This window comes from Podarcis raffonei, chromosome 1 (assembly GCF_027172205.1).
Source record: "Podarcis raffonei isolate rPodRaf1 chromosome 1, rPodRaf1.pri, whole genome shotgun sequence".
Taxonomy (NCBI): domain Eukaryota; kingdom Metazoa; phylum Chordata; class Lepidosauria; order Squamata; family Lacertidae; genus Podarcis; species Podarcis raffonei.
The window spans coordinates 134340024-134367910 of NC_070602.1; the positions used below are offsets into that span (position 1 = coordinate 134340024).

General features: G+C 44.2%; 1 protein-coding gene and 1 long non-coding RNA gene across 3 annotated transcripts in view; one reads left to right on the forward strand and one right to left on the reverse strand.

The window, feature by feature from the left end:
- The first annotated feature begins 5439 nt into the window (after positions 1-5439).
- Positions 5440-27887, forward strand: part of LOC128400844 (uncharacterized) — an 88612-nt gene continuing 66164 nt past the window's right edge. Inside the window, exons 1-3 of the long non-coding RNA XR_008327390.1 lie at positions 5440-5558; positions 7734-7856; positions 19263-20092. This is a non-coding gene — a long non-coding RNA (uncharacterized LOC128400844). The remainder of the gene's footprint in view (positions 5559-7733; positions 7857-19262; positions 20093-27887) is intronic.
- SLX9 (SLX9 ribosome biogenesis factor) overlaps positions 12353-27887 on the reverse strand; it is a 32535-nt gene continuing 17000 nt past the window's right edge. For both annotated transcript variants that reach the window (XM_053363424.1, XM_053363415.1), the window contains exons 3-6: positions 23794-23862; positions 19730-19883; positions 16059-16124; positions 12353-12974 (exon numbers count right to left, since the gene is read on the reverse strand). In XM_053363424.1, the coding sequence (XP_053219399.1) occupies positions 12848-12974; positions 16059-16124; positions 19730-19883; positions 23794-23862 (416 nt within the window). In that variant the 3' untranslated portion in view covers positions 12353-12847. The remainder of the gene's footprint in view (positions 12975-16058; positions 16125-19729; positions 19884-23793; positions 23863-27887) is intronic.

Genomic DNA, 27887 nt, shown 5'->3' on the forward strand with positions numbered 1-27887 from the left:
AAATCCCCAGACCGACTCCAGCAACAATTTAACAAGCTCCCTCTAGAGGGAAAAATTTCCATTTGTATCCATCTTTTGAAGGCAAGTCCAGCAAAAGAAAGTTACTTTCATTTTTCAAATTTTGTTTCTTTTAAGTGCAAAAGGTAACTCTGGAATCAATTTGTTTCTCTTCTTTAACTATCTGTCAAAAAACATTCCATTCACAGTTGATGGGTTTCCCCAAGGGTTTCTGTCTCTGACACCCCGTTCCCAGGTTTGAGACGGTGGAAATTTATCTTTCTTTACTCTCTCTCCACAGGCTTAAACAATCAAAATTCCCCCTCTTTTCCCCTGCTTCCAAGAGGGGTTTTGATGGTTAAAAATGAGGGAAATTTAGGTCTTTATATACAACTCTCCAGACTTTGGCTTGCACAATTTTTTGCTTCAGTCTATAGACAAAAAGCGGAAGGCAGACTTCCTGTTTAGACCTTCCCGCTTCAATGCCAAATTAAAGTGTTTCTTAATCCAATTTTCCGTTCTACTCACAGGTACTTGTTTAGAGTCCAATTGTCCACAGGAAAAAGTCGGCACTCTCCGGCAACGGCTGTGCGGCTTCACTCCGTAAAAGTATCGGTCGATTCAAGACACCGCGCTGCTCACCCCACGTCGCTTCGGATCCCCGAAAAAGGGGTTTCCCTGCGAGTAGGGGAGGCGCTCCTGGTGTCAGCCGAATCCCACGTTCCCAGGCTTCCTCCGCCTGGGATTTTTAATGGGTCTCCGCCTTCGCCGCGGCGGCTAGACCCGATTTTCACGGAGCGGGTTCCTCTGAGTCAGAGGAATTCCGCCATTGCCGATGGCGCTGACCCGGAAGTCCTGGGACTCCACTCCATATTTTTGTAGGGTTTACTCCTTAGCCTTTTCTTCTCCTGAAGATATCCTACATGGCAGCAGAGGGTTAGGATCAGAGATTTCCTTCTCCTAAAGGGCTACCTTCCCAAGTGGATGAGCCCCATCTGCTCTCACCTCCCTCTATAGCATGTGCAGAAACTGCCTTCTTGACCATTGGACTCACTCTTGGTCTCATCTGCTCAATCCACTGGAGCCTGTCTTCACATGCTGGGGATGTCCCTATCTTATCAAGGGTGTGAGACCTATGGGCTCCCCTCACCTAGTTTAGCCAGCCAGTATAAGCTGTTTCCTGTCGCATATAGACAGCTTCTAGGAGCCGCAGGTGAGAGCTGAGTGCAGGGTGGGGACCAAAGGTGGTCAAACTACCCCAGAAGGAGCACAATGTATCCCTCACCAGAGGTACTACCCCTCTAACACCCCATACAGCCCAGTGCCCCTGAGAAGCAGAATTCTTCCCTCTACCTTTCACAGAAGGAAATGAGAGCCTTTGTAGTGTTAGATTACTCTCTGGACTATGTCTTTATATAGCAGAAATGACTACTTTTTAACTTCATTTGAAATAAAGCTGAGTGCACACACGTTGCGTTTTCTTGCAGCGCAGCAACGAAGGGTAGACTCCAGAAGGGCACTTTAGGCTAGACGCTGTTCTGTGTGAAGCGTATTCCTTCTCCCTGCTGCTCCCTGTCCGTCCTTCTCCTTGCCAATGCCCTTCCAAGGACAGGCAAGAATGACTGTGAGCGCTGCTGCGTCTTGGCTTGCCAGACTGCTGCTCCTGAGTGATCCGTCATGGCAGGTTTTCAGGCAGCGGTAGCTTCAGAACCAGGCTACCGAAAACAGATGTATTTAAACTAAGAAAGCAGCCCAGGCTTTGAAGCAATAGTAATTAAAACAATTTGATTTATTGAAAATGCAGGAATCAGATGCAATGCATTACATCTGCATAGATGTGTCTGCACCTGCTGGGAATAGCTGCACTGTCTGTGCGTCATCTCCATGTGGTGTCCCGTTCGTTGTCCTGGAAAATGTCAGTGTCTCAATCAAGACAAGCGTCCTGCAGTCTTCTTTGCACTGTCTGAACAGCATCTCTAGGAATGTTGCCTTGCCAAGCTTCCTACTTTTAAACTGCAGGTGGAGAGGAAATTTGAATGCAAGTGAGCACCCCAGACAATCATTTCCACTGGCAAGGTAGAATGCAGTTGAAAGGAAGAGTACGCCTGGACTATTGCCTTCGTCATGTTTCCTTCAAATTTGTCCTTCATTTGTCTTTCCTTATTTTATTAGCTAAGTTTCTAAGATTTTTGGAAACCATATATGATGCCCGTGAAGAAAAAGAAGCTATAAGCTGCTTGAGTTTTGGGGTGGAGGGAAGGGCACACTTTACCAAGCTGCAGAGAGCCAGGTGGTCCCTGCTCAGGCTGCAATCCCATCACCCTGCGGAACAAAATGAGGCAAAATTGCCACTGAAGATTTTTATGGGAACTTGTTCCATAGGTAACTATTGTCCAGATCTCGTGCAAATTGCTGGAGCTGATCAAGATCAGTGTTTGAGCAGAACAAGCACATTCTGAGCAGCCAGTTGCTGGCCCAGCTCCTTCCTTGGAGCAGAGAATGTGCTTGCACAGTAAAACTACAGTAGGACTTGCAGTTTTTGAGAGAGGGAAGCCCCAAACTCCCATGCCATTCTCTCTCAAGAACTTCCTGTCTTCAAGTTCCTTATGAATAAACAGGAGGCAGGTGCTGCAAAGGACAAGGCACCATCATAATCAGGGGCATTGATCCCAGGGGCAGCAGGAGCCTGCGTTACAGAATAACAGCACACCAACATTGTGTGAGCAAATATTTATCTCACAAACATACATAGCATGAGGCTATGCCCCGCTGTAAAGACAAATCAGGCTTCTGTGTTTTGAAAGCTACAAAATGTATTAGCACAGGGCTTTTATTATTTGCCAACATGGAGCCATATGTCTAGGACTTCTGGAGTTTGATGAGGCCACTTTCTGCCATCACGGCCACAGTTTGTCTCCCAACCCTCCTGCCCAGGCAATTCTCCTGCTAAGGCAGAATCTGCTGCTCGCTAACGGCCACAACAGCTGCCAAGAAACCAATGCAGAGCACAAAATGTGGGCTATTGTGCACGTTAAGCTTCATTTCTATTTCTCCTTCCAACATCAAACCTCAGCTAACATAAAGGTTGGAAAACACAACCTGCTCTAAGAGGGAACTAGCTGAGTGAGCCAGGAGAGCTTGCAGATTGCTGCCCTCCTATTGATTTGTGGATTTATTAAATTTCCATCCTGCCCTTTGTCCCAAAGGAGCCCAGGGCAGCAAGCACCAAAGTGATAAAACAATAGAATGAGGCTCCTGCTGGTTCTAGGAGACAGTAGGGCGGGGAGTGGGGAGTCCACAGACCCATCTGTGGGATGAACTGTAATTCTATGTTGTGAACTGCCCTGAGATCTGAAGGGTGACATACAAATTTAATAAACAACCACAGCCTCTTCTTCCGCCATCTGGCATGCATTCCTCCATCTTGGACTGCCCTGACTCTCCCTGCTCCCCTGGTGGACAGCGTCAAACCCCATAAATTGCTAGTCACTCTCCTGGCCTCCTGCCTCCCCCCCCCGCCCCTGCCAGTCACTCACGCTGGACCTGGTCCAGGACCACCCACTTGAGAACCTTGATCAAGGGAAAGAGATTGGCAACTGGCTGGCAATTACTCCATTAACCTCCGAGGGCCAAGCATTCTGTAGAGAGGGAAATGTGCTAAGAACCTCAACCACAATGGGAAGTGATCTGACCATGACAAAGGACTGTTGTCGGTACCCCCCACTTTCAGATCACCCTCTTCCAGCCCAGTTGAGAAAACAAGGTCCATCGTGTGGCCTGCCACATGCGTTTGATATGTTGTGACAGCCCCAGGGCCTGAGTCACCACAGAGCCGACCACCTCAGCATGACCCCAGGACCAGCAGTTTGGCTGCCCTCAACGCCACCTCTGAGACCAGCTCTGTCAGCTCAGGCAAGGAGACTGCAGGGCAGCAAGATGGGTGGTAAGCCAGCAGCATCCCTCATTTGTCCCAGTTTACCCAACACTAGGAACACACCCTCTAGAAAGTTGTGAGAAACAGTATTTTTAGCCATCGAATGTCTGGGCAAACAGGAATGTTTTTAAGTTCCTCCTGAAAATTATACCGAGAGAGACAGAAAGCAAACGGGTTGGGCTCTGTCAAATTGGTTTCATGCCAGCACCAATATTGCTGCTGCTTTTTATTCAGGAGAAAGACTAAGAGAAGAACCAAATTCTGGTTTGAAAGGATAGCCTGTTTGCCTAATGAAGGACCCTATGACCTCAGTGGCAAGACAAAGAAGCCTGAATCAGGACAGCGCCGAATGTGTGTTTGGAGAGGCGGGGGGGCGGATAGTGTTTTCCTTCACCATGTGACTGAAGGTCAAGTAGCACCCTAATGGAAGCGAGATGTTAAATGCAACTGTGGTAGATCACAATTCAGACGCACACATTCTACTTTTAGTATTGATCATTGTACATACATCCTCTCTGGTGTATGCCTGCTCTCTAAAGTCATTTTTCCAGCAATCCTATCTCTCTCTCTCTATGTATAGTACCGTAGTTTACTTGCTAACTGATTTGAGCAGGGGAAGCAGACCCCGTGTGCATCAGGGAAGACCACAGCAGGTCCCTGTGCAGCTGTGGGGGCCACGGTGTAGCCCCATACTATAGATCTTAACCTGCTTTATTTTCACACTTGTTTTGCTTGGTCCTGAAGAGGGACCACAACAAACCGTCTTTCGTTTGTGAAGCATCACCATACTGGGACTTCTCACAAACATAAATGCCACACTGTATAAAACAGAAAGCCATATCTCGCCCCTGTATGCCTTTCCATGCCACATGCCCCTGCAAAGGGCAATAGGAGTGTGAGGGTCTTCAGTCCTATGGAAAGTGGGCAGTGCTTGAAAGGTCACTTTTGAAACATCTGTGGACATACACCTCCACATCTGTGCGGACAGTTACTACAAGCTAATGGAGAGAACATTCAAACCATCAGGCCAAATGGAAAGACCTTGGTCAACTCACTGAGTTGGTGCTTCCTTCTGAAACTCCTGCCCACACCCAAAGCTCATCAACTTTCAAAAACAATGGTAGGACATGTTTAGATTTGACCAGTGTTTGGTGCTCTGTGTATGCATCCATAGCAATGATAGTTAATATGTCATGTTATATTTAGACAAGTCTAGAAAGTTTGTATGAGTTTTAATATTAATCTATTCTATTGTGGTTTTAAATTCCTGTATGTTTTAAATTACGGTTGGAAATTTTTAGTGGATTTTTTAAAAATTGTTTTATCTTTTTTGTAAGCTGCATTGAGGTTTTTCTTCTACCACCAAGTGGTATATAAATTTTATGAAATCCATCTATCAGTGATTCACTGCAGTGGCTACCAAGTGCTCAGTGGTGGCTGCTGCACATTTGCTTATTTTCCTCCAAATTCCTTGTTCATCCTTCCTTCTGTTTAGCCTCTTCTCAGCTCCGTTTGTCTTTCTGCCGGCCTCTGCGATTCCTCAGCGGCAGAAGCACCTGCACCAAGGCAGCCGCAAGATGTGCAACTTCTGCCCATCTGCCACTGAAGCACACAGCAAAACAGTATGGTAATTTTAACCTTTTTCTTCTTTCCAGATTTCTCTGGCAGTGTCCCTTCCCCCTTCCACACACACACAATTAACAGTGCACAGGCTCTCCTGTTGTGACAAACAATGGCAACAGTGTTCATTTTATTAGGAAATTAGTCCAGAGCCCTCATTAACGAAGGGCTCAGCGAGCCTTTGAGCTGCAGCCGGCTTCCACCCTGCAAACGGTCTGGGCAACGGCCCTTCATTGTGGTGGCCGCATGAGATGCTCTGACTGATGGGCTAACCCAACTCTGAGCGTGACAGCGGGTTGTCTCTATAGAAACTAAGGCAGGCTGGCTTTTGCTATTTTTAGCTGCAAGGACTCAGGGGCGCCCAGCACATCTCCATGAAGCTGCATCATCTTGCATAGTCATAGGGAACCTTTTGGAGCAGAGAAAAATAATGGAGAAATTGTTCCTTTCCCAGAACTTAACATGAGTGCTGCCATTTGTAGAGCCATTTTACAAGATATGAATGGAATAGTTTGTGTACTCTTTTCCACACAATCAAATTATACATATAAGAATCTCACTATATGATTCTGCTTAGTTATAATCCCCTCACCCTGAAAAAGAGCCGTGCTGGCACATGGGGGTGGGCTGACCCTGAATCCTGGCATTGCCTTGGGGGGGTCTGAATTTGGGCAATTCGTCAGTTGCTTGCTTTGGATGGGATTTTACTCTCTCCAAAAGAGCAGCTTTGTAGTTGGGGTGCTAGAACGGGGATTATCGGTTTGTTTTTGTTCTTATTTTTATGATGTGTTTTGTATACTGTAATTTTATGTTGTGAACTGCCCTATGGATAAAGGGCAGTATACAAATTTAATATATAATTAAACAAACAAACAAGGTTCAGGTGACCTCTTGGCTGTACGAAACGCCTTATAGCAGTTTTGGCTGGTAAGAACTACAGTATAGCCATTTCTGGCCTAGCATTGCCTGACCACTGTTGCTTTTTTATACTAAACTTTATTGAGAGTTTTCAATAAAAGATACAATAAAAACCAAACTAAAGAAGAAGAATAAAAGCAAAACAGGGAGAAGAGAAAAATACGAATATGAATAAGAGAGAGAAACTCTATATGTATATTGAATACCATATCACAATGATATGTTGAGCCTTATTCCACATACAGAAGAGTGAACACCCCCATCTCTCACCTGGGAGCTTCCCCCTCTTCTGTCAGCCCCACACCTGAAGAAACCTCTCTGGCCCGCCTCTCAGGCAGGTCCCTTCCTCTTTGATCCATATTCTCTCTGTATGCAGCTTCATTTAACCCAAATATCAATCTTCAAAGAGCAAAACATACATGTAAATAGAATGAAGAGAGAGCTATCAAGGGTTTAAAATCAGAGAAAAAGCAAGATAAGGAGGAGGGGGGAAAAGAGAGTCTTCTGATTCTCTGTCTGCCAATTATGTATGTAACAATTATTCAAAATATTTAGAGTATGCACTCTAGGATAATTTCTAGCTGTATTGCTATCCAGCTTTTTCTCATTCTTCTAGATGGCCTTTTCTCAACGTTCCCTTCTAGGCATCTCAAATTCACCCTTTTCCATGCAAAAAGTCCAAAAGAGCTCTTCAATTATTATTATCTTCAGGTGTCATAATGGTCTTTCTCTGTTTCGTCGTGATGGGTTTCTCCTCTGGAATTCCAACATATCTTAACAATACAATAGTCCGTACTTATTTGCCTGTTACATCTTCATTAAATCATATTTCATCCTTGTTTCCAGTCAGTTATGATTCGTTCCAGTTAAGAAAAGAGTTCTTTCCCCCAGGAGATGAGAGGCTTTTTCTGCTTGGATATTCATTTCACTTTCTACCCTCTGTAGTCATCACAATTTGGTCATAATTTCATTCATCTCTTCAGATGTTACATCAGCTTCCTTTGCTTGCTTTCACACCTTTAGACCGCTGTAAAGCTGTCTCCCATTTGCCTCCTGATGTTTCTTTGTGTTTAGGTAAAAGTAATTCCAAGTCTTCTTCTGCAGTTTCTCTACATTTTTTCACCTGCTTTATATGTAGTCCAGTCTGCCTGGACATTCCACACAATTCATCTCTTAGCTCTGCTTTGAACGGTCATTATAAAAGATCAAGAATCAGCTAAGCATTCCATATTGCCACAATTGACTGGCTCTCTCCGCTTTCCAGAACGTATGACATAGATAAAATTCAGCTTTCGCTTTCAGTCAACTCAGCACAAACAGAGATGGAGAATTGCAAACATAAAGTAAAGGTTATAAGCAACTTCAGAGCTATTAAACATTTTTCAAGGTAATCAATCAATCTAAGCTTTTTGATACATCTTCCAGGCTGTTATGTAATGTTCTTTTATCACCCAGAAGCTTGCTTCTTTCCTGGTGCTATTTTATTGACAGATAGAAAATCCAATTCATATTCATTTCCAGTCTTAATAATAGTTAAAAGGAGGTTTGCAGACCAGAAGCCCTAATTTGAGGGCAATTGTGCGGGCTGAAGATTTTTCCTAGCTCTAGACAGTTCCCCAACCCCACAGGTTTGTTCCCCTGGTGTGATGATGAATGCCTTCTGAGCATGTGAGGCTTTGCCCTTTGTCCTCTCTTAAATCACAATTAAATGGCAATCAAGATGTCTTGATAACCTCTCGTCACTGCATAATTATTTCTGCTGGCAAGAGCACCAGCCGTCAATATCCAGTCTGCCATTTCCTCCCCAGAAGTTGCCTGTCTACTGTTGTCCATGAGATTATACTCCAGGCCGGATTACAGCGGTGCACTCTGTGGGACTCGCCTGAGGTCCATCCAGAAACTGCAGATGGTGCAAAATGTGGCTGCTCATTGGGGCAGGGTATCGCCAACACATTACCCCGCTGTTGAAAGAACTGCATTGACTATGCCCAATGTGCTGGCTTTGGAGTATAAAGCCCTAAACAGCTCAAGACCAAGACACCTGAAAGATTGTGTCATCCTTTATATACCCAGTTGATGGCCTTTTGCAGATATCATCTCATCAGGTGGCCTGTTGCATACCATAATAGTCTTGCACTTTATCACAAAAACCCTAATGATGCAGGGTTGGTTTCCAGTGTCCATGCCATGATGCCTTGGCAACACAACAACAGGCCTTTTCTGCAGTGGCTCCCCATTTGTGGGGTGCTCTCCCACAAGAGGCTCTCCTGGCACCTTCATTACATATTACCGTATTTTTCGCACCATAGGATGCACTTTTTCCCCTCCAAAAATGAAGGGGAAATGTGTGTGCGTCCTATGGTGCGAATGCAGGCTTTCGCTGAAGCCTGGAGAGTGAGAGGGGTCGGTGCGCACCGACCCCTCACGCTCTCCAGGCTTCACACACCTCTCCGCAAGCAGCGGGAGCCCAGCGCTGGGCTCCCGCTGCTTGCGGAGAGTTGCCTGCATGCTGAAGCCTGCGTGCACTGAGCTCAGCGCGTCCAGGCTTCGCGGACCTCTCCGCAAGCAGCAGGAGCGCTCCCGCTGCTTGCGGATACTTGCCTGCATGCTGAAGCCTGCGCGCGCTGAGCTCAGCGCGTCCAGGCTTCGTGGACCTCTCCGCAAGCAGCAGGAGCGCTCCCGCTGCTTGCGGAGACTTGCCTGCATGCTGAAGCCTGCGCGCGCTGAGCTCAGCGCGTCCAGGCTTCGCGGACCTCTCTGCAAGCAGCAGGAGCGCTCCCGCTGCGTGCGGAGACTTGCCTGCATGCTGAAGCCTGCGCGCGCTGAGCTCAGCGCGTCCAGGCTTCGCGGACCTCTCCGCAAGCAGCAGGAGCGCTCCCGCTGCTTGCGGAGACTTGCCTGCATGCTGAAGCCTGCGCGCGCTGAGCTCAGCGCATCCAGGCTTCGCGGACCTCTCAGCAAGCAGTGGGAGCGCTCCCACGGCTTGCAGAGAGCTGCCTGTTTGGGGGCTGGGGTCGGGGGAAGCTCGAGCTTCCCCAGCCCCAGCCCCGCGCCTGGGGGGAAATAATTTTTTTCCCTTTATTTCCCCCCCAAAAAACTGGGTGCGCCCTATGGTCCGGTGCGCCCTATGGTGCGAAAAATACGGTACATATCATAGCTGAACTGCCCTGGGATCATTGGATGAAGGATGATGATGACGTCAGTTTGCTCAGAAAAGAGAGGGGACTGGGAACAGCTGTTCTACTCCGTTTAGTTTGTACCTGACCAGCAAGGGCTCAGCATGGGCCACTTGACTCTAGATACACATAATCTCTGAATCTTATGATTGTTTCATTAACAATCTACCGCTAACTCCTTATTAGACCGTTCCCCAATAAATTTCTGATCTCCGACTTTGGGCTTCCCGGATTTGTATGTCCCCCAAGAACTGCTTTTCTTCCCATTCTTTGTTATAATAAATTGCTGTGCAAGGTGACACACCAGGGCTTAATTTACATTTATAAATACCCCATGCCCTCGGATCTCCTGTGGTCTAATACCAAAGGATATATTTATGGTGTGGATAGATCCTGTTCCTCCAATCTAGTCACTTTGTCTAGAGTGAACCATGTCACTGAATGTTTTAACATACCAGCCTGATAATATATTGTCAAACATGGGAATGAGGTGCCTCCATTCTCTCCCCCCCCCCCCAATAGTGCTCTGGCTTTAATTTTTGCATTGTTTTGACTTTATAACTTACTCATTTATTATACTTGTTTTAAAACATTTTAAAATGTTTTAAGTATTTTTTTTAATGCATTTTTATCACAGAGATATTTGCTGCTCTTTTGTGAGAGACAGGATATTAATTATATGAATAATTTTATTCTTGCCCTATTTGCTTTTAGTAACAATACCTCCTGCTGCAAATAATTCCAAAAGGTAGATTTATCCCTTATTTTTAATTTTCCCTTTTATTGTCACAGGTCCTATTTTTAATTTTTATCCAATGAATTGCCCTTCCGCACTATCTCAAACATCTGTTACTCCTTGAGGAACTGAGACCTTTAGCCAGGTTCTTTGCTTCACCATCCTGATTTACCTGACTTTGCAATTTGGCTGTCATCTTAAGGCAGGGACAGCCAATCTGATGCCTTGCAGACGTTGTTGGACTCCAACTGCCACCAGCCCCATCCAGTCTGGCCAATGGTCAAGGAAGATGGGAGCTAGAGTTCTCAACATCTGGAGGGCAACATGTTGTACACCCTTTATTTAAGGAAAGGTGGACCAAAGCAGATATTGAGTCATTTGGCTTTCCTTTCTTGACATGGTCTGCAGCTTTCATTTTCAAGAAGCCAAGTCATACATGCGCTATTTACTCAAATACAAGTCACATGTTGGCATGGTGGGGTTTTATGATTCTGTTTTTTATTTCAATTATATTACTGAATTTGGATGATGTGCCCCAAGTATAATTTTCCAAGGTACTATACACCTGTGGTTTGTTTTGTGTTAAGAATTTATTATATGCTTTACAGTTTGTTTTGTGTTCAAATAAGAATGATTATTTGTTTGACAATATACTGTAGCCAAAACTAGCAGTATATCTGAAATAATAATAATAATAATAATAATAATAATAATAATAATAATACCAAGTTTCATGGACTGGCACCCTAAGGGGTTAATGAAGATGGGACTGTACATTGTGCTCCCCCTTCATGTTCTTCCTCCCAGCCAAAGAAAACCTGGCTGCTCTGCCAAAAAGAAATCAAATCAAATCTGGTGGTGCTTTAGCTGAATGCTATGTCTGTGTGAAAAACTGATTTTTTTCCAGGACTTTGTCCTTGAGGAGGATGCCAACTTTGGCTTGCATTAAAAATACCTGGGTGGATGAGCTTGCAGGAGTAACGCTCCCCCACCCAAGTTATTCTTTTACCATTAGCACAGGTTGGATGGTCAAGTGCCGCTGTACCACAACACACTCTCCAGTTTTGTTTTGTTTTTTAAAAAAACTATTAAAGATTTCTTAGTTTACAAAACTCTTGAGAGTCCCATGGACTGCAAGAAGATCAAACGCATCCATTCTTAAGGAAATCAGCCCTGAGTGCTCACTGGAAGGACAGATCGTGAAGCTGAGGCTCCAGTACTTTGGCCACCTCATGAGAAGAGAAGACTCCCTGGAGAAGACACTGATGCTGGGAAAGATGGAGGGCACAAGGAGAAGGGGGCGACAGAGGACGAGATGGTTGGATAGTGTTTTCGAGGTTACCAGCATGAGTCTGACCAAACTCCGGGAGGTAGTGGAGGACAGAGGTGCCTGGCGTGCTCTGGTCCAGGGGGTCACGAAGAGTCGGACACGACTAAACGACTACAACAACAAAGTTTACAAAAATGTGTACATTGTCTCTTTTTTTCAAGTTGTGTTTTCTACAGATCAGTTTCATTTGTTGTGAGACATTAGTGTTAGGTTCGGAAGAAAAGAGGGGATTGGTGAGTGGGGTGGGGTTGGGTGGCAATGCTTCTATTCTTCCACTTAGTGTATGTGTGGGGTTTTGTGTCAGTGTCACTTGTGTGGGTTCTTACTATTCGCTTGTTGTATTTCCTTGGTGGTGAGAGGTTGGGGTGGCCTAGGGTGTGGTTGGTTGTCTGTAGTGAGATTTGGTTTTGTGTGTGAGTGTGTGGGTTTTGGGTCAGGGTAACCAGACTGATTTGTGTACTGACAGCAGATTCTTTCTGTTGTCTTGTTGGAGTAGGTATGTGATAAATAGGAACCATACCAGGGTGAAGGCATCTTCTTCTATTTGTCCCTGTGTCAGTTTCACTACTCATCATTTTTTATTTGAAAAATTAGGATGTATTCCCTTTATTATTGCTATCTTACAACATCATACTACGGGGGGGGGGGGGAATATTTATTATGTAGAAAAACAAAACTTTACATTGTGCACCTGCCAAATCAGTATCAAAAACCAACAAGAACAGATATTTTTCAGTTGAATTGTTCATGGAAACAGGAGCAGACTTAATCTCTATTAAATATAAGTTCAGGAGAATGATGCAAATGCTGCATTACTCCTAGAGGAGAGGATGTTATACTTCATAGGAACTATGGAAAGAAAAGAGAAACAACATTTGGTGCGTGATGTAGCACAGAGTGGGAATGGAGAACAATCCCCAAGAGCTTCTAGCAAAACAGCAGACAGCTTTGCAGCTAGTACAGGCAATCATCAGTCTTGGCAGCCTTATTTCTGTTGGCGGAAAACAAGGTCACTGAATGTCATAATCCTGTGGACTCTTGCAAGTTATGCTGGCATACTGGGCATGTAAGGTCATCATGCAGTGTGTTTGAGAGAATCCAATCTCTTGTGCTCTCAAACAGTCTCAGCAATGATGTCAGAATGGCTCTCCCTCCCTCTCCAGCTGCAGTCTTTTGGAAAGATGCTCACCAAGGACTGTCAAAGGGCTAGCTTTGAACAAAGGATCCGATATAGTCTTGTGAAACTGTGCTACTTCCTGCATCCTAGAAAAAAGGGAGAAAATGCATCAGATGATAAGCTAGCATTACAAGAGGCAAGTTAAAAGTACAGTTCTACCTTGGATCCCAAATGCCTTGCGAGTCGAACGTTTTGGCTCCCAAACGCCACGGTTTGCGAACATTCTTTGGAACCCAAACATCCGACGTGGCTTCTGATTGGCTGCAGGAGCCTCCTGCAGCCAATCGGAAGCTGTGCCTTGGTTTCCAAATGTTTTGGAAGTCAAACGGACTTCCGGAACAGATTCCATTCGACGTCTGAGGTACCACTGTACTACCAATCCTTGAGTGAAGTAACTCACTGTATTCAGGTGGGGCTAACCTAACCTGGCTCTGACTAAACTTCTAGCACACCCCAGGGAACAAAAAGGCATCAACTGGAGGGTGTCATCTAGGCACATCTGCTGTGTGAATTATGGGGTTCAGTGTAAGCTCACGAGGAAGAGTCACGTGCAAACAGCAGGACACCCAACACCTGAAGATGCTCATATCCAAGTGTGTCTTCCATATTCCTTGAACGACTCAAACTTATTCTATGGGAATAGCATAACATACCCACTACAGTCTGAGTTCAATTAGACAGAGCCCTTTCCTTGCAGCTGTGCAGAGCATAGAACCAGGAGTTCACAAATAGGACCTTTCATCCTATTCCTTTGAATGTGAATTACTTGATGAAAGTCTGTAAACCAGGGCTTTGCTTCTAGGGTGGCTTGAGAAAAGTAACATAAAATCAGGAGTGTGTCATGTACAGTGGTACCTTGGTTTACAACCATAATCGGTTCCGGAGGTCTGTTTGTAAACCAAAACAGGTTGTAACCCAAGGTGCGCTTTCGCCAATGGGGCCTCCAAGAAAAATTGATCGTAACAAAAAAAAAAAGGGGTTGTAATCCAAAAAAAGTTTGCAAACCAGGACACACACTTCTGGGTTTGACATGTTTGTAATCTAAAATGTATGCAAACCAGACTGTTTGCAAACCAAGGTACCACTGTAGCTGGCAATAGCATTCTTCACAGAGAGAAGTAAGAGCAAAAGTGTAGCAATAAATTTAAAGGATTGCCCAAAATGTGCATTTGTTAATTTATAGGGAAATGAAGATGGTCTTGGCTAGGGTCTTATCAGCTCTGGGCTCTGCAGTGTGCTTAACTGCCTTATAAGCCAAGAAAAGCTTAACGTTTTAAACTTTTGAGGGGGGGGCAGGAAATCTGGGGCCCTCTGAGCTATGTCTCTGAGCAGAAGAGCTCTCCGGATTTATTTGAAACACAATCTTATCTCCAGTGCTCTCGTTATAATATCTCGCTTGAATTTGCAAGAATCAACGTTATATTAGCCAAGCACAATGCAGTTTAGCTGGTGTACTACATGTGTTTATGCAAACAACACTACTGGGCAGCTCTACTGAAGCTAAGGGCAGTTCTGTAATTCTGCAAGCCTCACAAGGAGTTTATGTGCTATCCAGCAGGAGTGTGCACTGAATTCAGACAAATCCTGAATCCAAGATGAAGTGTGGCACCTCAAAAAGGTTTGGGGCTTGTTGGAGGTGAACTAGGATCTGGAACCCTTGAAGCACTTTGCGGGGCTTGGCAATTCAGATGTCAAAAAGCGACTGCAGACAAGCATATGCTAAAAGCAGAACTAAGCTTATCATATAAGGGAAATGCCAGGGTGGAATGCTGAGGGAAGGAAGAAGAAACACCCGCACTGGGAGAGTTACATGAGAGATCGTTGTGACTAACAGGGCAAAGTTGTCATCAGAGGAACTGATTTTACCTGGAAAGCCCCCTTGCCTCCACAAAAAATGGTGGGCATATTTCACGGCAGTTTGCCAGTTTTCTTATCCAGTGATAAGGTAAGCTCTCTTATGTATGCAATGTTTCAGAACATTTGTTCACAAAACATCAAGGGAGAACATGATTCCTTTTTTACTCATTCCAAAGAACCAAATTGAGGTCTGAACCAACTTTTGTGGTTGGTACATACCCCTACTGATGCCCTGGCCTTTGGCGAGTGCAATAAAAGTTTATGAACATAGCCCTCGTTTCAGAAACCTGGAATGCCTTGTCTTTTTCAGTTAACATTTTAGCCTTTATTCCTCTTGCATGCATAACATTATCATTTCCCAAATTAGCTGCTTTGGATAAACAGGATGGTGTTGCGTCGGTGAGTACAATCATTTTCCTGACCTGTCGACTTTTCTCTGGCACAAATAGAACTAAGGTTACAGAACTCTGCCAGAAGAGGGAGGGGGGAGAAGGGAACAGGATATTGGCGCTGCCTTGGCTAAATTCTTAGGAAGTGCCCACCCCTATCCCCTGCAATCAGTGAACAAAAATACCCAAGAGGAACAAGGCAAATTGCCAAATTTTGCATTAGCAAAGCCCACTTATGCAGCAGAGCCCTTGGCCCCCGGCAAGTGAGTCATCAGATCAGTGAGACAGACTGAGAACTTCCCAAGGACAAATGGACTTGCCCAAACCTCTTGCTTCTGCAAAAGAACAGCAGGAGGGACTCGCTCAGTCCGACGTCTAAAGGCACGGAAGGTTCTGAAGAAGCAGATGACATCCCAGCACCCAGGAAGAGACCATGGTCTCTCTTCAGCTGCTGTTTTCAAAAGGGGAGCTATGATTTAGAGGCCCCGATCATCAGCAGAGAAGTTTAGGAGGAGCAATATGAAATTGCTTCTGTAATGAAGTGCCCTCTGCGGGATTTGATTTTCACTTGCTTAGGATGGGAGACCTTGGATGGGGGGTGTGCAGTTGCCTATCTGGAGAAAGAAAGGGGGGGGAGAGCGAGAGCAACCCCACACATTTCGCCATGCATTGAAGGCACCAACATGGGATGCTGGGATGGTTAGGTGGCAGCAGAGTTCCTTGGAAATTATGGGATGGTGTCCATGCTGCTACTTCAGAGTTTGTTTCTGCTGCTGGTTGTGCAGAGGAGCATGACTTCATGACACCATGGTGAAGAAGAGCCACATCACTGGCCCTTATTGCATCTTCTTCTATTTTAAGGCAAGATAGGTTTTGACTTTGCTGCCCAGAAGGGCTTCTTGTGACTGTCCCACCATTACTCACAAGACTTGGCGTTTCTGGGTTGATTTCATCTGACAGAAGTTAGTCAGCAGCATCTTCTTTGCTGGGCTGAAGAAAACAAAAACGAAGTCTTAATTGAGAACAGTATTGACACCAAAGACCTGCCAAAAACGTTGCCGTGTGCAGCACCTTCAGCTTGGGCTTCCAGCCACTCCAGGCCCCTTCTCTTCTCAAACCCCACCCCCCGCACTTACCTAGCATTCTGTGACCACAGAAACCTTTGAGGTTTTACAAAGGACTTTTTGTCCTTCTACAAATTTGCTATTTCTCTCTCAAACTACAGCAGCTAACAAAGTAGATGCTAAATTATTACAGCAAAACATTTTGGCTTCTGCCAAGGCTGCAGCAGCACCCTTTGATTCATGTCAGAGCAACAGAAGCCAAAATGATTCGCCCTGAGAATGTTGTGTCTTCTGCTTTGTTACTCACAGTTATAAATACATACTTTAGTGATTAACTGCATTCTTTCATGATCTAACACAAACCTGTCAAAACTACTGTCTGATGATTTAAAAAATGTCTATATTAAAATAGTGCTGAGATGAAATCATCCCCTGAGAACTCACAGCTCCAATATGTGGGAAAGAAAACTGGCATTCTCCAAAATTGGGGGCACTGGAAGGAGGCTGCCATCGCCCCTCCTCCCGCCAGGTATGCTCTGGGATGGCTCTGCAGCAAGAGGCTTCTGAGAAAGCCAGCACATCACCCAGGAGAAGGCGGCCTACAATTGCTGAAGAGACAACAGAAAATCTGCAGCACGGCAGCCCCTTGTTCCAAACCTTCCAAGCAAATTGCACTGCTCTCGTTACCTCCAGAAACATAAAACATCGGTTCCTAGTGGAGTAATCCCAGGTGAAACACATGTTATTCCTGAATAAGACTATATTAAGACTACTCTCTAAGCTTCTCATTACAGATTTGAATCAATGTATCAGACTTCAGGTTAACCCAAAGCTCTTTTTGAGATCAAATGCATGTGACCTGTAACTAACCCAAGAAATAAGACTTATTCCCATATACAGATGTCTGTGCCACTTGTGGAAACTTGCCTCAAGTGCCTGTGATGTGCTGCTGGGATGCCCGCCTCCTCAATTTTATTTATTCATCATGAAAGGCATCCTTGTTTCATTACATGTTGCAGACTTCATTCATTATAAATCAGAATAAAACCTCAATTGAATGCACTTATCCCCAGCAGGGGATCACATTTCTGGAGAATCTGATCTTCTATGACTAAAAGCTGACAAATCATTGCGAGTATAATTCCTCATTTATGCAATAACTGTAATCCTCTAAAAATTTGTGCTGATTAAATAGCACATGCAACAGATTCAGACTGTGAGCAACCAGAACAGCCCCTGCACAAAGGAGGAACTACAAAGTGGATTTACAACTGCAAAGTGGATTTACTACAAGAAGGAGCAGCAACCATTTTCTAGACTTTGATCGAACTAGTAGCTGCTTCTAAATAAAAGAATTCAATGTGGAATGTAGAACTTTCATTTGATCCTCTGGGTTTGGTTATGAACCTTAAACATCTCTCCCCACCCTTGCCCACATTAAAATGATTCTGACCATTTCATTCTGAAGTTCATTCCTTTTCATGACTGTTTAGCACAATCTTTTCTGGAGCATCCTTGAGAAACTGAATAGGGTTTGTGTCAAGGTTGACCAGCAGGGAATGTGGCCCTCAAGTTGAAAGAGGTCTCCTGCCCTGAGCCCATGTGCGGAGTGCTTAATGTGTTGGACTGTGACCCGAGGGACCAGGCTTTAAATCCCTGCTTGGCCAGGAACTCCCTGGGTGGCCTTAAGCCAGTTACTATCATGGGGAAGAAACATGTATGGCATTTTGAGATCCTCGGAGAAAACGGCAAGATTTAAATGCAATAAATAAAAATAAATTACAACACCCTGGATCTACTGGCATAAAGCATCTGAACTGTTTCGAAGTTAGCCAACCGTAACACAATTCCCAGAGGGAATCCAACACAAAGCAGACAAAAAACAAGCAAACTTTTTTGGGTGTAAGTTGACATCTCAAAAATGAGTTATTTTAGGAAACCAGTTGCTAGGTTTTCTGAGAGACAGTCTTTGTTTATGCATTTATCAAACAATAACTCTGAAGACAAGGTGCTGCTACATGTTTTTCTGTATTATGTTGATGTACATTTTTTCTTGTTTTCTCTTTCTTCTTTTTAAGTATTAACACAGCATTTTTCTAATATTAACATTGTAATGAAAAGTATAACAAATAACCAAAAATAAGAACCTATCCTATTCAAAGTAAGCTTTAATCATGAAAGCAAATGAGAGGGGATATAAACAAAATAACTCAGACAGCTGTAAATTGTAAGTAACAATCCATTAGATTTGAAAGTATTCTGAAAATTGTTCCACTGGATATCAAGCTATCAAAAAACTTAAGTAAATTCACTCAACCACTGAATAAGACCGCATTTCTGAAAATGTCAGTACTAAAATGCCTTATTCTGTGGTAAATCAAAGGAAGAAAGATTTTCCCATGCTAACGGTTCAAGGCCCTAGGACAGGGCAGCAGTCCTAAACATCTTTTCAAGCGGGGAAGTCCTGCTGAGCCCAGTCGGAAGACTCCTCTATAGATATACACAGGACAGGATATATAGATATAGATATGCACAGGACAGAGTGTCTATTAAAGAGTTACAACAGCAAGAAAGCCACACAACTGAAGACTCCAGAAAGGCTACATGCCTAAACCAAGTCTGACGACAAGACATTTTAGAGCAGGGCTGAGGAACCCATGTCATTCCAGATGTTCCCACCATCCCTGATCATTGAGCAAGCTCTCTAAGGCTGATGGAGCACAACACCAGGAAGACAAAAGCCTCTCGCACGCCAGTTCTAAAGCTTACAATAAAATCTGTTCTTAAGAAACATGCATCTGTGTTGAGAATTTAATTTTAGCCCCTATTTATGAAGTAAAAAGAATTAGGAACTGAGAGGTCGGTGGAACTCCTGTTCTGAGACAAGATCATGAGAAAGTGAGCTTTTAATGAAAATCTTGTGTGGATGTAGAGCAACTTCATTGTACCCATTTGCAAATATTTTCTAAGCATCATGTTTACCTTCAGTGCTCAGTTATTGCAAATCTTGGTCTTCACATACTTATCATCATAACTAATTTTCTTTTCTCCTTTACCTTCAAAGGTTTCCATGGCTTCCTAGGGCAGTTAACGTGACTATTCAAATAAGAGAAGATTCTCAAATGATGCAAGAAATCAACCACAAGGACTTTCAGTGGCAGCTGGTAAAAACTGAAATGTAAGGTCTCCACCAGGATTTACTTTGCTATAGAGTTGTACCTTCGTTTTCGAACGCCTTGGAACTCGTACGTTTTGGCTCCCAAATGCCACAAACCTGCAGCCAATCGGAAGCCATGCCTTGGTTTTCGAACAGTTTCGGGAGTCAAACAATCTCCCGGAACAGATTAAATTTGAGAACCAAGGTACCACTGTATATAATGGCCATATTTCTATAACCCTATTGAATATAAAAAAATAGATGGAAAATAACTTCATGCTTTTAGACCCTAATCTAACAAGCAAGGGTTCCAATTTCAAAGTCTGTTTTACACCTCAGCTTACCTAAGTTGTGTGTGCAGCACTTACACTTACGTTTTAGGATGTCTGCAGAACTTGCTGACAGCTACCATGTCTGAGAGCTCAGGCAGAGCGTCCATCAGAGGATGCAGATCTCCAACTACTGGGGTAGCTTTTCGCTTTGCTTCTGCTTTTTGTTGTTGTTTTGCTAGCTTGATATTTTCTATTTCTGAAAAACAGGGGCAGGAGGGAGAAACAATTGTTAAGCGAGTATCCAGGGGTCAGCAAACCTTTTCAGCAGGGGGCCGGGTCCACTGTCCCTCAGACCTTGTGGGGGGCCGGACTATATTTTTTTTGGGGGGGGGGAATTGAACGAATTCCTATGCCCCACAAATAACCCAGAGATGCATTTTAAATAAAAGGACACATTCTACTCAGGTAAAAACACGCTGATTCCTGGACTGTCCGCGGGCTGGATTTAGAAGGCAACTGGGCCGGATCCAGCCCTCAGGCCTTAGTTTGCCTACCCATGGAGTATACTTTAAATTCTGTAAATTGAATCTTTAAAATGTCTTTACCACTTTTTAAAGTCTTATGTCTGAGAAGTCTGTTTCAAGTCTATTTTTATTAACTGCAGGGTCCTGTCATAGTTCCATCATTCTTTCTTTAGGAAAAAATATTTTGCTTGACCCATGAGGGTAACTATCCATACTGACTAATTACTAGCTGAAATATTATTTGGGGCAATAACATTATTTCTGCCACAATGCTAGAGTGAAATAGGAGAGGAAAGAATGCAGTGACCCAGCCTGGTCACTGGAAATATTCAGTCAGCCGGGGTTGGGGCTTACAGAACTGAACAAAAGGAGTCGCATGGCATCGGAGCACCAAAGAGAGCTTTCCAGGTTCACTCAGATGTAAGATCCGGTATAATTTACCTAAGTGCACAGCATAAAACCAGGAGTTAATGAACTTTACCCATTCTGCTGTAACGAGAGAGAAAAGGGGATGGTTAAGCTACATATGCCCATTTTGAACCCACTATCATGTAGATTCAAAGAGGTCACAATGTCCCTCTGATCTCCTTAGTATGAATGATTCAGCTCGAAAGTAAGATAAGATTCTATGGATTCAGAAGTGATTCAGAAGATAGAATCCTTTCAACGTGGTTAGATCTCTTCAGCCCTTCATTGGAATCCTTGGAGCTGGAATTTACAACATCCTTGTTTCTTTTGGCTGTCCTGTTAACATTTGCCTTTTCAGATGCTTGTGACAAATGTGGATGTGTATACTTCACCTCGGATGGGCTCTCTTGGCTGGAGAGCACATGCATTCTGATCGCCAGTACTCCTGTTTTTGGTCCAGCACTATGAAGTTGTATTACTTCAAAGCTTTCAAAAAATTAAGCTTAGACATACCTGATTCTGAATTATTTTCTTATGAAATCTTTCTAAGGACAGAGACATTTTACCTGTGATTCTAGTGGCTGAAACTGCATCTTTTTTGGCTTTAGTTTGATATGATTTACCACTGCTTGGAATAGAATAGAACCTGAATAATTTCTATTACGCCATTAGGCAGAACTTCAGTTCCCAGCTGGCAAACAAAAAAGGGGAGGGCAAAAGGCATCTACATCTCCTCTTCAAAAAAGAAATCAGGCAGAAAGCAAATTAATCCCAAAATACATACATTTGCATGAAGTCAGCTTTTGAAGATAACAAAAATATATTCAATAGTGTAGTGGTTCTAGGGGTTGCTCGTGCGTAAGCCGGTGCAAACACCTGGCTGGGTTGCCTGAGTGAACCCTTTCTGTCCGGACAGCCACTCACCCGTGGCTGACTCAATCGCTGGCAGAATCCGTCAGTGGGCGTTTCTTAAACTTCTTCCAGCAAAGAAGCTCTTTGACGCCCAGTCTCCTCCTACTCTCTCTGCGCGAATGCCTTCTGCGCAAGGAGGGCGTAGGCAGCGGAGGACCTCTACTCTCCCCGCTGGTCCCCGGCAAGGAGTCATGGGACTGCCTCGCCGCTTCCCCCATCTGCCCCCCTTCTCCACTGGTGCTACGCTGATTCTCTTCCCCTTCTTCTGATGGGCTGCCTCTCCCAATCCCGGGGTGCTCTCTAGAATCCCTCTGGATTTCGCTCTCTCCCTCCAGCACTGATGGCAGTTCCCTGACAAATAGTCAAGTGATTAAATCTTTTCTGTATAAGTGAAATTTACTGTATACTAGGAAAATATTATCTGCTTTATAGACAAGTTACTGTTGAAGTGAAAACATATATCATATACCAAATGTCTAATTAAATTCCTTCAAGTGAACACCCTGTTATTATACAACAGGAAACATTATTCATGTGGGCCTAATAATGCAGTTTTCACATGTTTCTTTCCGCACCTGTGAGAATATCCAATTTTTACTTTTCAATCAAATCTAAGGAGGTATCATGGCCCTGGAGGCAGATTCACCTTCTTCAAGGGATGAAGGTTGGAGACTCTGAATCAGAAAAAGAACTGCAAGCGAGGGCAGAAACACTTCTGCAATGGGAGCCAAGGGTGCTGGCTTAGAATCACAGAATTGGAAAGTTGGAAGCGTCATCAAGTCCAACCCCCTGCAATCAACTATAGTATCTGTGACAAGAGAACTACGTCTCGGAGGACCCTATTTCAGAAGCATCCATGTGACCAATTTCCCTGGCCCCATAGGATTAAGAGACTGCTGGGGTGGCCTGGGCCCCTGCAGGTGAAGAGGCGCCTTTCAGTAAAGGCAGAGCTTGCAACTGGAACACAGGTGCTGCTCTTATATAGGCCTGAGTCTGGCTGCTGCGGAAGCAACTCCAGAGCTTTACCCTCTGTGAGTATTCAGCCTGAACCCTGCAAAAGACAGTCTCACCACAGAGCAGGGAGGATTTTGCCTTTCATTCTATAATTTTTTTCTGTGTCCTCATTTCCTCACCATGAACCCAAAGGTATCCTCATGTATGACAAGGTTAAGGCTGAGATATCTTTGCTCAACAAAGGAAAGTGGGGTAGAAAGTGGGATGCAATAAGCCCACTGGGAGAGAAACATGGGATTGACTAGTTTCATAATTCATTCCTGAGCTGAAGAAAGCAGAGGAAGAAGCATGCAAGCCAAAGGTCTATTCTTAATCTCATCCTGCAAGATCTGAACAAGTCTCCTATGAACTTATTTTAAATTTTCATGCAATAATTAGCCATGTGTAAACCAGGTTCTGACTTTTTGTTGTTGTTGTTGTTATTTAGATTTTCTTGAATTACAAAAGTACATACAGTGTCGCAGTTTTCTGTTCACAGAATCTTTTCTACAGATCAGTTTTATTCAATGTGAGGCCCAAATATTATAGGCGGATTAAGGTTGGGGAAGAAGAGAAGTTGGGAGGGAGAAGGCTGGGGTAGTAAACTTTCTTTTTTAATATTGTGTGTGTGTGCGCGTGTGTGTGTCATGTGGGTGGGTTCTCTTTAGATTCATGTATTAGTTTTCTTCCTATTAAGAATTCTGTAGATTCCTCTGAAGACAAAGAGAGAAGTCTGATCCTAGAACTGGCACCTGCTTTTCTCTGTCCATGCTTACGTGAATTCTCCTGTTGCTCAACACCACCACCCTTGGAAATTTAGCCACTAAAAGTGAAATGAGCATACGGTGACCCATAGAGAAAGGCTGTCCACGGCTCCATTAGCACATCTACTTTTCCCTTCTCATTTCCATGGGAAGTGACTTCAGAATTCGCAACCGTTGAGTTTATATGTAACTACTTTTCATGTAACATATAGTCATTTCTCTGGCTCCGAGTGCTTGTAAGTCTGGAAATAACATTCACTTTGGATTGTCTAACCCTGTTTTAAAAATATTGTACATGAGTTTTAATAATCTATTACTTGTGAGATAATTCAGCAAAGTTAGAACAACTTTGAGTATTACAAGTGCCACCAGCTGAACATATCAATTACTTGAGCAATCAGCCAACAGAGCTTCAGGGAGCATCTGAAACTGCTTCCGGTCAGGTGGATTCCCATATAGATTTTCAGGTGCTTGCCTACTGCACAGAATATTCTTAGGTAAAAGTCTAAGCATTGAAGAGTTAGCTGTCTTCTGTGAAAACAGGATTCATCAAAATAAGACTTACTTTGCAACCACCTCTCCTTTCGCAGCTTCATTTTTTCTTTCTTAGGCAAAAGTACCTTTTCATCTTCACCTGAAAAATCAAACAGATGTAACAATAAGTGAATGGCATTCAAAAGAGTATCCTTTATTATTGATAAAAATGCCTAAAATATGCTAGCCACTGTACAGAAATCAAAAGCAGGCTCACAAAAACAAGACAGGCAATGGCAATTGGGAGGAAAAGGAGAAAACATGGCATTATAAAACCATCAAAACATTCCAAAGATCATGTTGAGGTGAGAAAATACATAGGTGAACCATCTGTTCTCATTGTACACTTTAGGAGAGAATATAGCTATAAATGCCAAACCTATAGGATCGATTACAACAGCAGACTTGCAATGTTAACAACCTTATTTAAACCTCAGAGAGAATAAAGAGGCTCCCCTTCTCAGCACTTGCTAATTTAGTATTAAATTTCTCTAGGGGATTTAGACAGGTAGGGCACACCTGCCATCCCGTCCACTTTGGGTCACAAGGCAGATCCTGATAAGGATGTGGCCCATGGAGCCAAAAGGGTGAGTCCCGTCTTCATCCCCAATAAGCCCAGCTCTGCAGCCTAGCTCTGGAGAGCCAATTGGGGCTGGCCTGCCTTCTGAAGGGTTAGATTCCACAAGGTCAAGAAAGGCTGTGGCGGTCCACAGTTGAAATATAAAGTCTACACGTTTCTTGATGTATCAAGTTACCAAAAATTAACCTAAAGGATAACTTTATATCTTGTCTTTCACACTGCAAGCTTCTTGAGGGCAGGCACCTGTCTCTTTTCGTAAAACTCTGCAAGATGCCCTGCACTGATGGCATGATGGTACCCAGAGAATGTTTTGGGGGCAATCCTATGGCAAGAGCTTCTGAGATGAGCAATGCAGGATGCAATGGAGCTCCCTGGACTCTCTACTGGCCAGCGGTGTGTGGTCAGTGGATTAGGGGACTAGGATAGTCCCCTGAATGTTCCCAGTAAATTGGAGTATTAAAGTATTAAAGTCTGGCACCTCCTTCCCAAAGCCCTGGAAGCTTCTCCCGGAATAGAGGAGGAAGGGAGGGAGGGTGGAGTGATGCTCAGGTACATGATGTTGGTGCCCCTGCCATCACCCTTGCAAGCTGGCACCTCTGGCCCTGTTTCCCTAGGAAAACTTTCACCACAAATGACTGCTTCTGATGTTAAGTCCCTAGCTCAGCGTACGTATATTGACATGACTTGCTCATCCCAGCTGAAGCTGGCTGAGCCAGGGCAGGTTGAAGCCTCTCCAAAGGGGCACTCCAGTGGCGTGGGTGGGGGGGCAGAACCAGAGGTGAGGTCTTCAACTGAGTCATGTGACCTAGAAACCCAGCACAGAACCCAGCACTCTTCTGAAGGCTTGTTTCCCCTCTGCCAAACTCAGGCAGAGCAGCAGCTCTGCTGCTGAAGAGAGTTTGGCTCTTGTCTAACTTTACTCCAGTTTAATTTACACCGGCTTGCTTTATGCCAGTTTCTTGTGCATGGGATTGCTCCCCCACTAACTGTTAAATTAGCAGGGAGGAAAATATGAGAGTCCTAAAGAGAGGTTTGAATGACACACATGACAACACATTTCTGCTTTGTAAGTTGCACATTGTGGCGTTAGGTTGGTCACAGTGAATGCTGCACGTAAAACACATTTCAGTTAATATCTCATCACATTTTCTTAATGTTAAGAATGTTAAAGAGGAGAATAAAGTTAAAACATAAAAGATCTTTTCATCAGTTGAGGTGGGAAAAAAGAATAAGCTTTATTTTGATATGCAAGGAGTTAAGAACTTGTAGTTTGTAACTGTTGGGCAAATGCTGAATGTTTAGTCAATCCAGTAGGATTATTTTATGCAAAGCATCAATAAATACCCCAACATCAGCCAGCTGGGCAGCCAGGCAAGGCTTATCCATAAGCAAGAGATGAGTTCTCTTCACTCAGGAGCACCCCATGTGGGCAGAGAAAGAATTGTATTTAAAAGACAGATTACGGCAATGCAACTGAACACCCCAATCCAGCACAGGGAGAGGGTTCACACACTACCCCAGGGATAAGTAACCTCTGACCTTTGACTCCAATTCCCATCAGCCCCAACTAGACTGGTCAATGGTTGGTCTGGAGGGCTACAAGTCCCCTGCATGACCCTTTCCAAAACCTAAAAGAGAGAGGGAGACTGAGTGGGATCTCCTGATCCTTTATTCCCCTTGCCCCTGGTATTATTTCTGGATTCTCTCTCTCTCTCTCTCTCTCTCTCTCTCTCTCTCTCTGTCTCTCTCTCTCTCCCCCCCCCCCATATCTCTTTTTATAACAGCCAGCATGTGCACACAGAGGGCATTTGAGGATTGCCAAGGCTTACCCGTACTTTCAGTCGATATCTGTGAAAGAGCATTTTCATTAGCAGCATATTGATTTTCCAAGCTGTGCACCTCAGCTATAATCTGCCCCGTTGAATGCTTTAGCATAGATCCTAATCCAGCATAGCCAGATATTTGTGAAGGGCAAAGTCAGCGCGCTTCACAACAACTATACAACAGAATAAAAACCATAGCCTGCTGCAACTAGGAGACTAGAAATAGTTATGCTATTCAATATTTGCAAAAGAAACTAATTCTTGTTAAAAGAATAAAGCAGCCTTGTAAATAAACTCCTCAACGTTACAGCAATTTCTTTTTTTAAAAAAACAACCTGTTTTTTACTCATTAGCTGGGCACTCCTCCCTCCTTTTACAGGGCCTTTTATGTATCAAAAGCAGGTGAATAAAAAAATAGTGTTCCCTTCCTCCTTTGCACATCCCACTGCCAATCCTGAGCTGGATTTGTGTGAAGACGACACTCCTGCTGCACATCCGTCTCCTGGCAAAAGCACCGACTGCTTTCTCCCTCTGCCACCAGTCCACTGTTTTTCTATGCTAGATGCACAGGAGGTTCACCTGAAGCTCACCTAGCACTGAGATGCAGCAGGCTGGCAGCATTTCTTTCTTTCCTCCACTTCCAGCCCTTTGATTTCTACACTGGAAGTGTAAGAGGGAGTTTTGCCTACTGCAGGTTCAGCATCATAGCACTCCATGTCTCCACCAGGAGCCGTCTTGCTTTCTGTGCTGGGCAAAGAGCAGGGGCTCACAACAGAGATTAACTGAAATGAGGTGCCACAGGAGGGCCCTTTCTATCCCTCCTTCTGCTTGGATTCTGCACTAGACAGGGAGGAGACAACAGATCTTCTTCCACACCCAGCAAAGAAATGCAGCAGGCTGTCAGAAGAGAGGCTGAATGTGGCACCACTCTTCTGGCAGCTCATCCTCCTGGGTGAAGTCCTTAGTTGCTCATTTATGATGACAAGTCAATCAGTTAAAAACAAGGCTAGACAAGAGGTTCTGAAAAGGGATCCCTTCCCCCTCTAGCTCCATGCAAGCCTTGCCAAATGCCAAGCCAAGCAGGTACAAGACCTTGGCTACAAGAAGCCAAGACCTTCTTTGGAGGTCTTGACAACCATATATCAGGAGTGCTCTGATGGTGTTTCCTGCTTGGCAGGGGGTTGGACTCGATGGCCCTTGTGGTCTCTTCCAACTCTATGATTCTATGATTCTAGGGGCTCAGGTGAAAAACATGCAATGCTTTTGGCAATGCTCTCTCACAAAGTAGGTTCCAGTTTACAAAAAAGCTCAAGCTACAACTACTTTTTAGCCTTAAGATGGCACATGACTCTTTGCCAGGGGTCAGCAACCTTTTTCAGTCGTGGGTCGGTCCACTGTCCCTCAGACCATGTGGTGGGCCAGACTATATTTTTTTTGGGGGGGGGAGATGAACGCATTCCTATGCCCCACAAATAACCCAGAGACGCATTTTAAATAAAAGGACACATTCTACTCATGTAAAAACACCAGGCAGGCCCCATAAATAACCCAGAGATGCATTTTAAATAAAAGGACACATGCTACTAACGTAAAAACACGCTGATTCCCGGACCATCTGCGGGCCAGATTGAGAAGGCAATTGGGCCTTAGGTTGCCTACACCTGCGCTTTGATGTGACAGAATGCTGTCTTGTACTGACAGAAACACTCAAGAAATTTTATT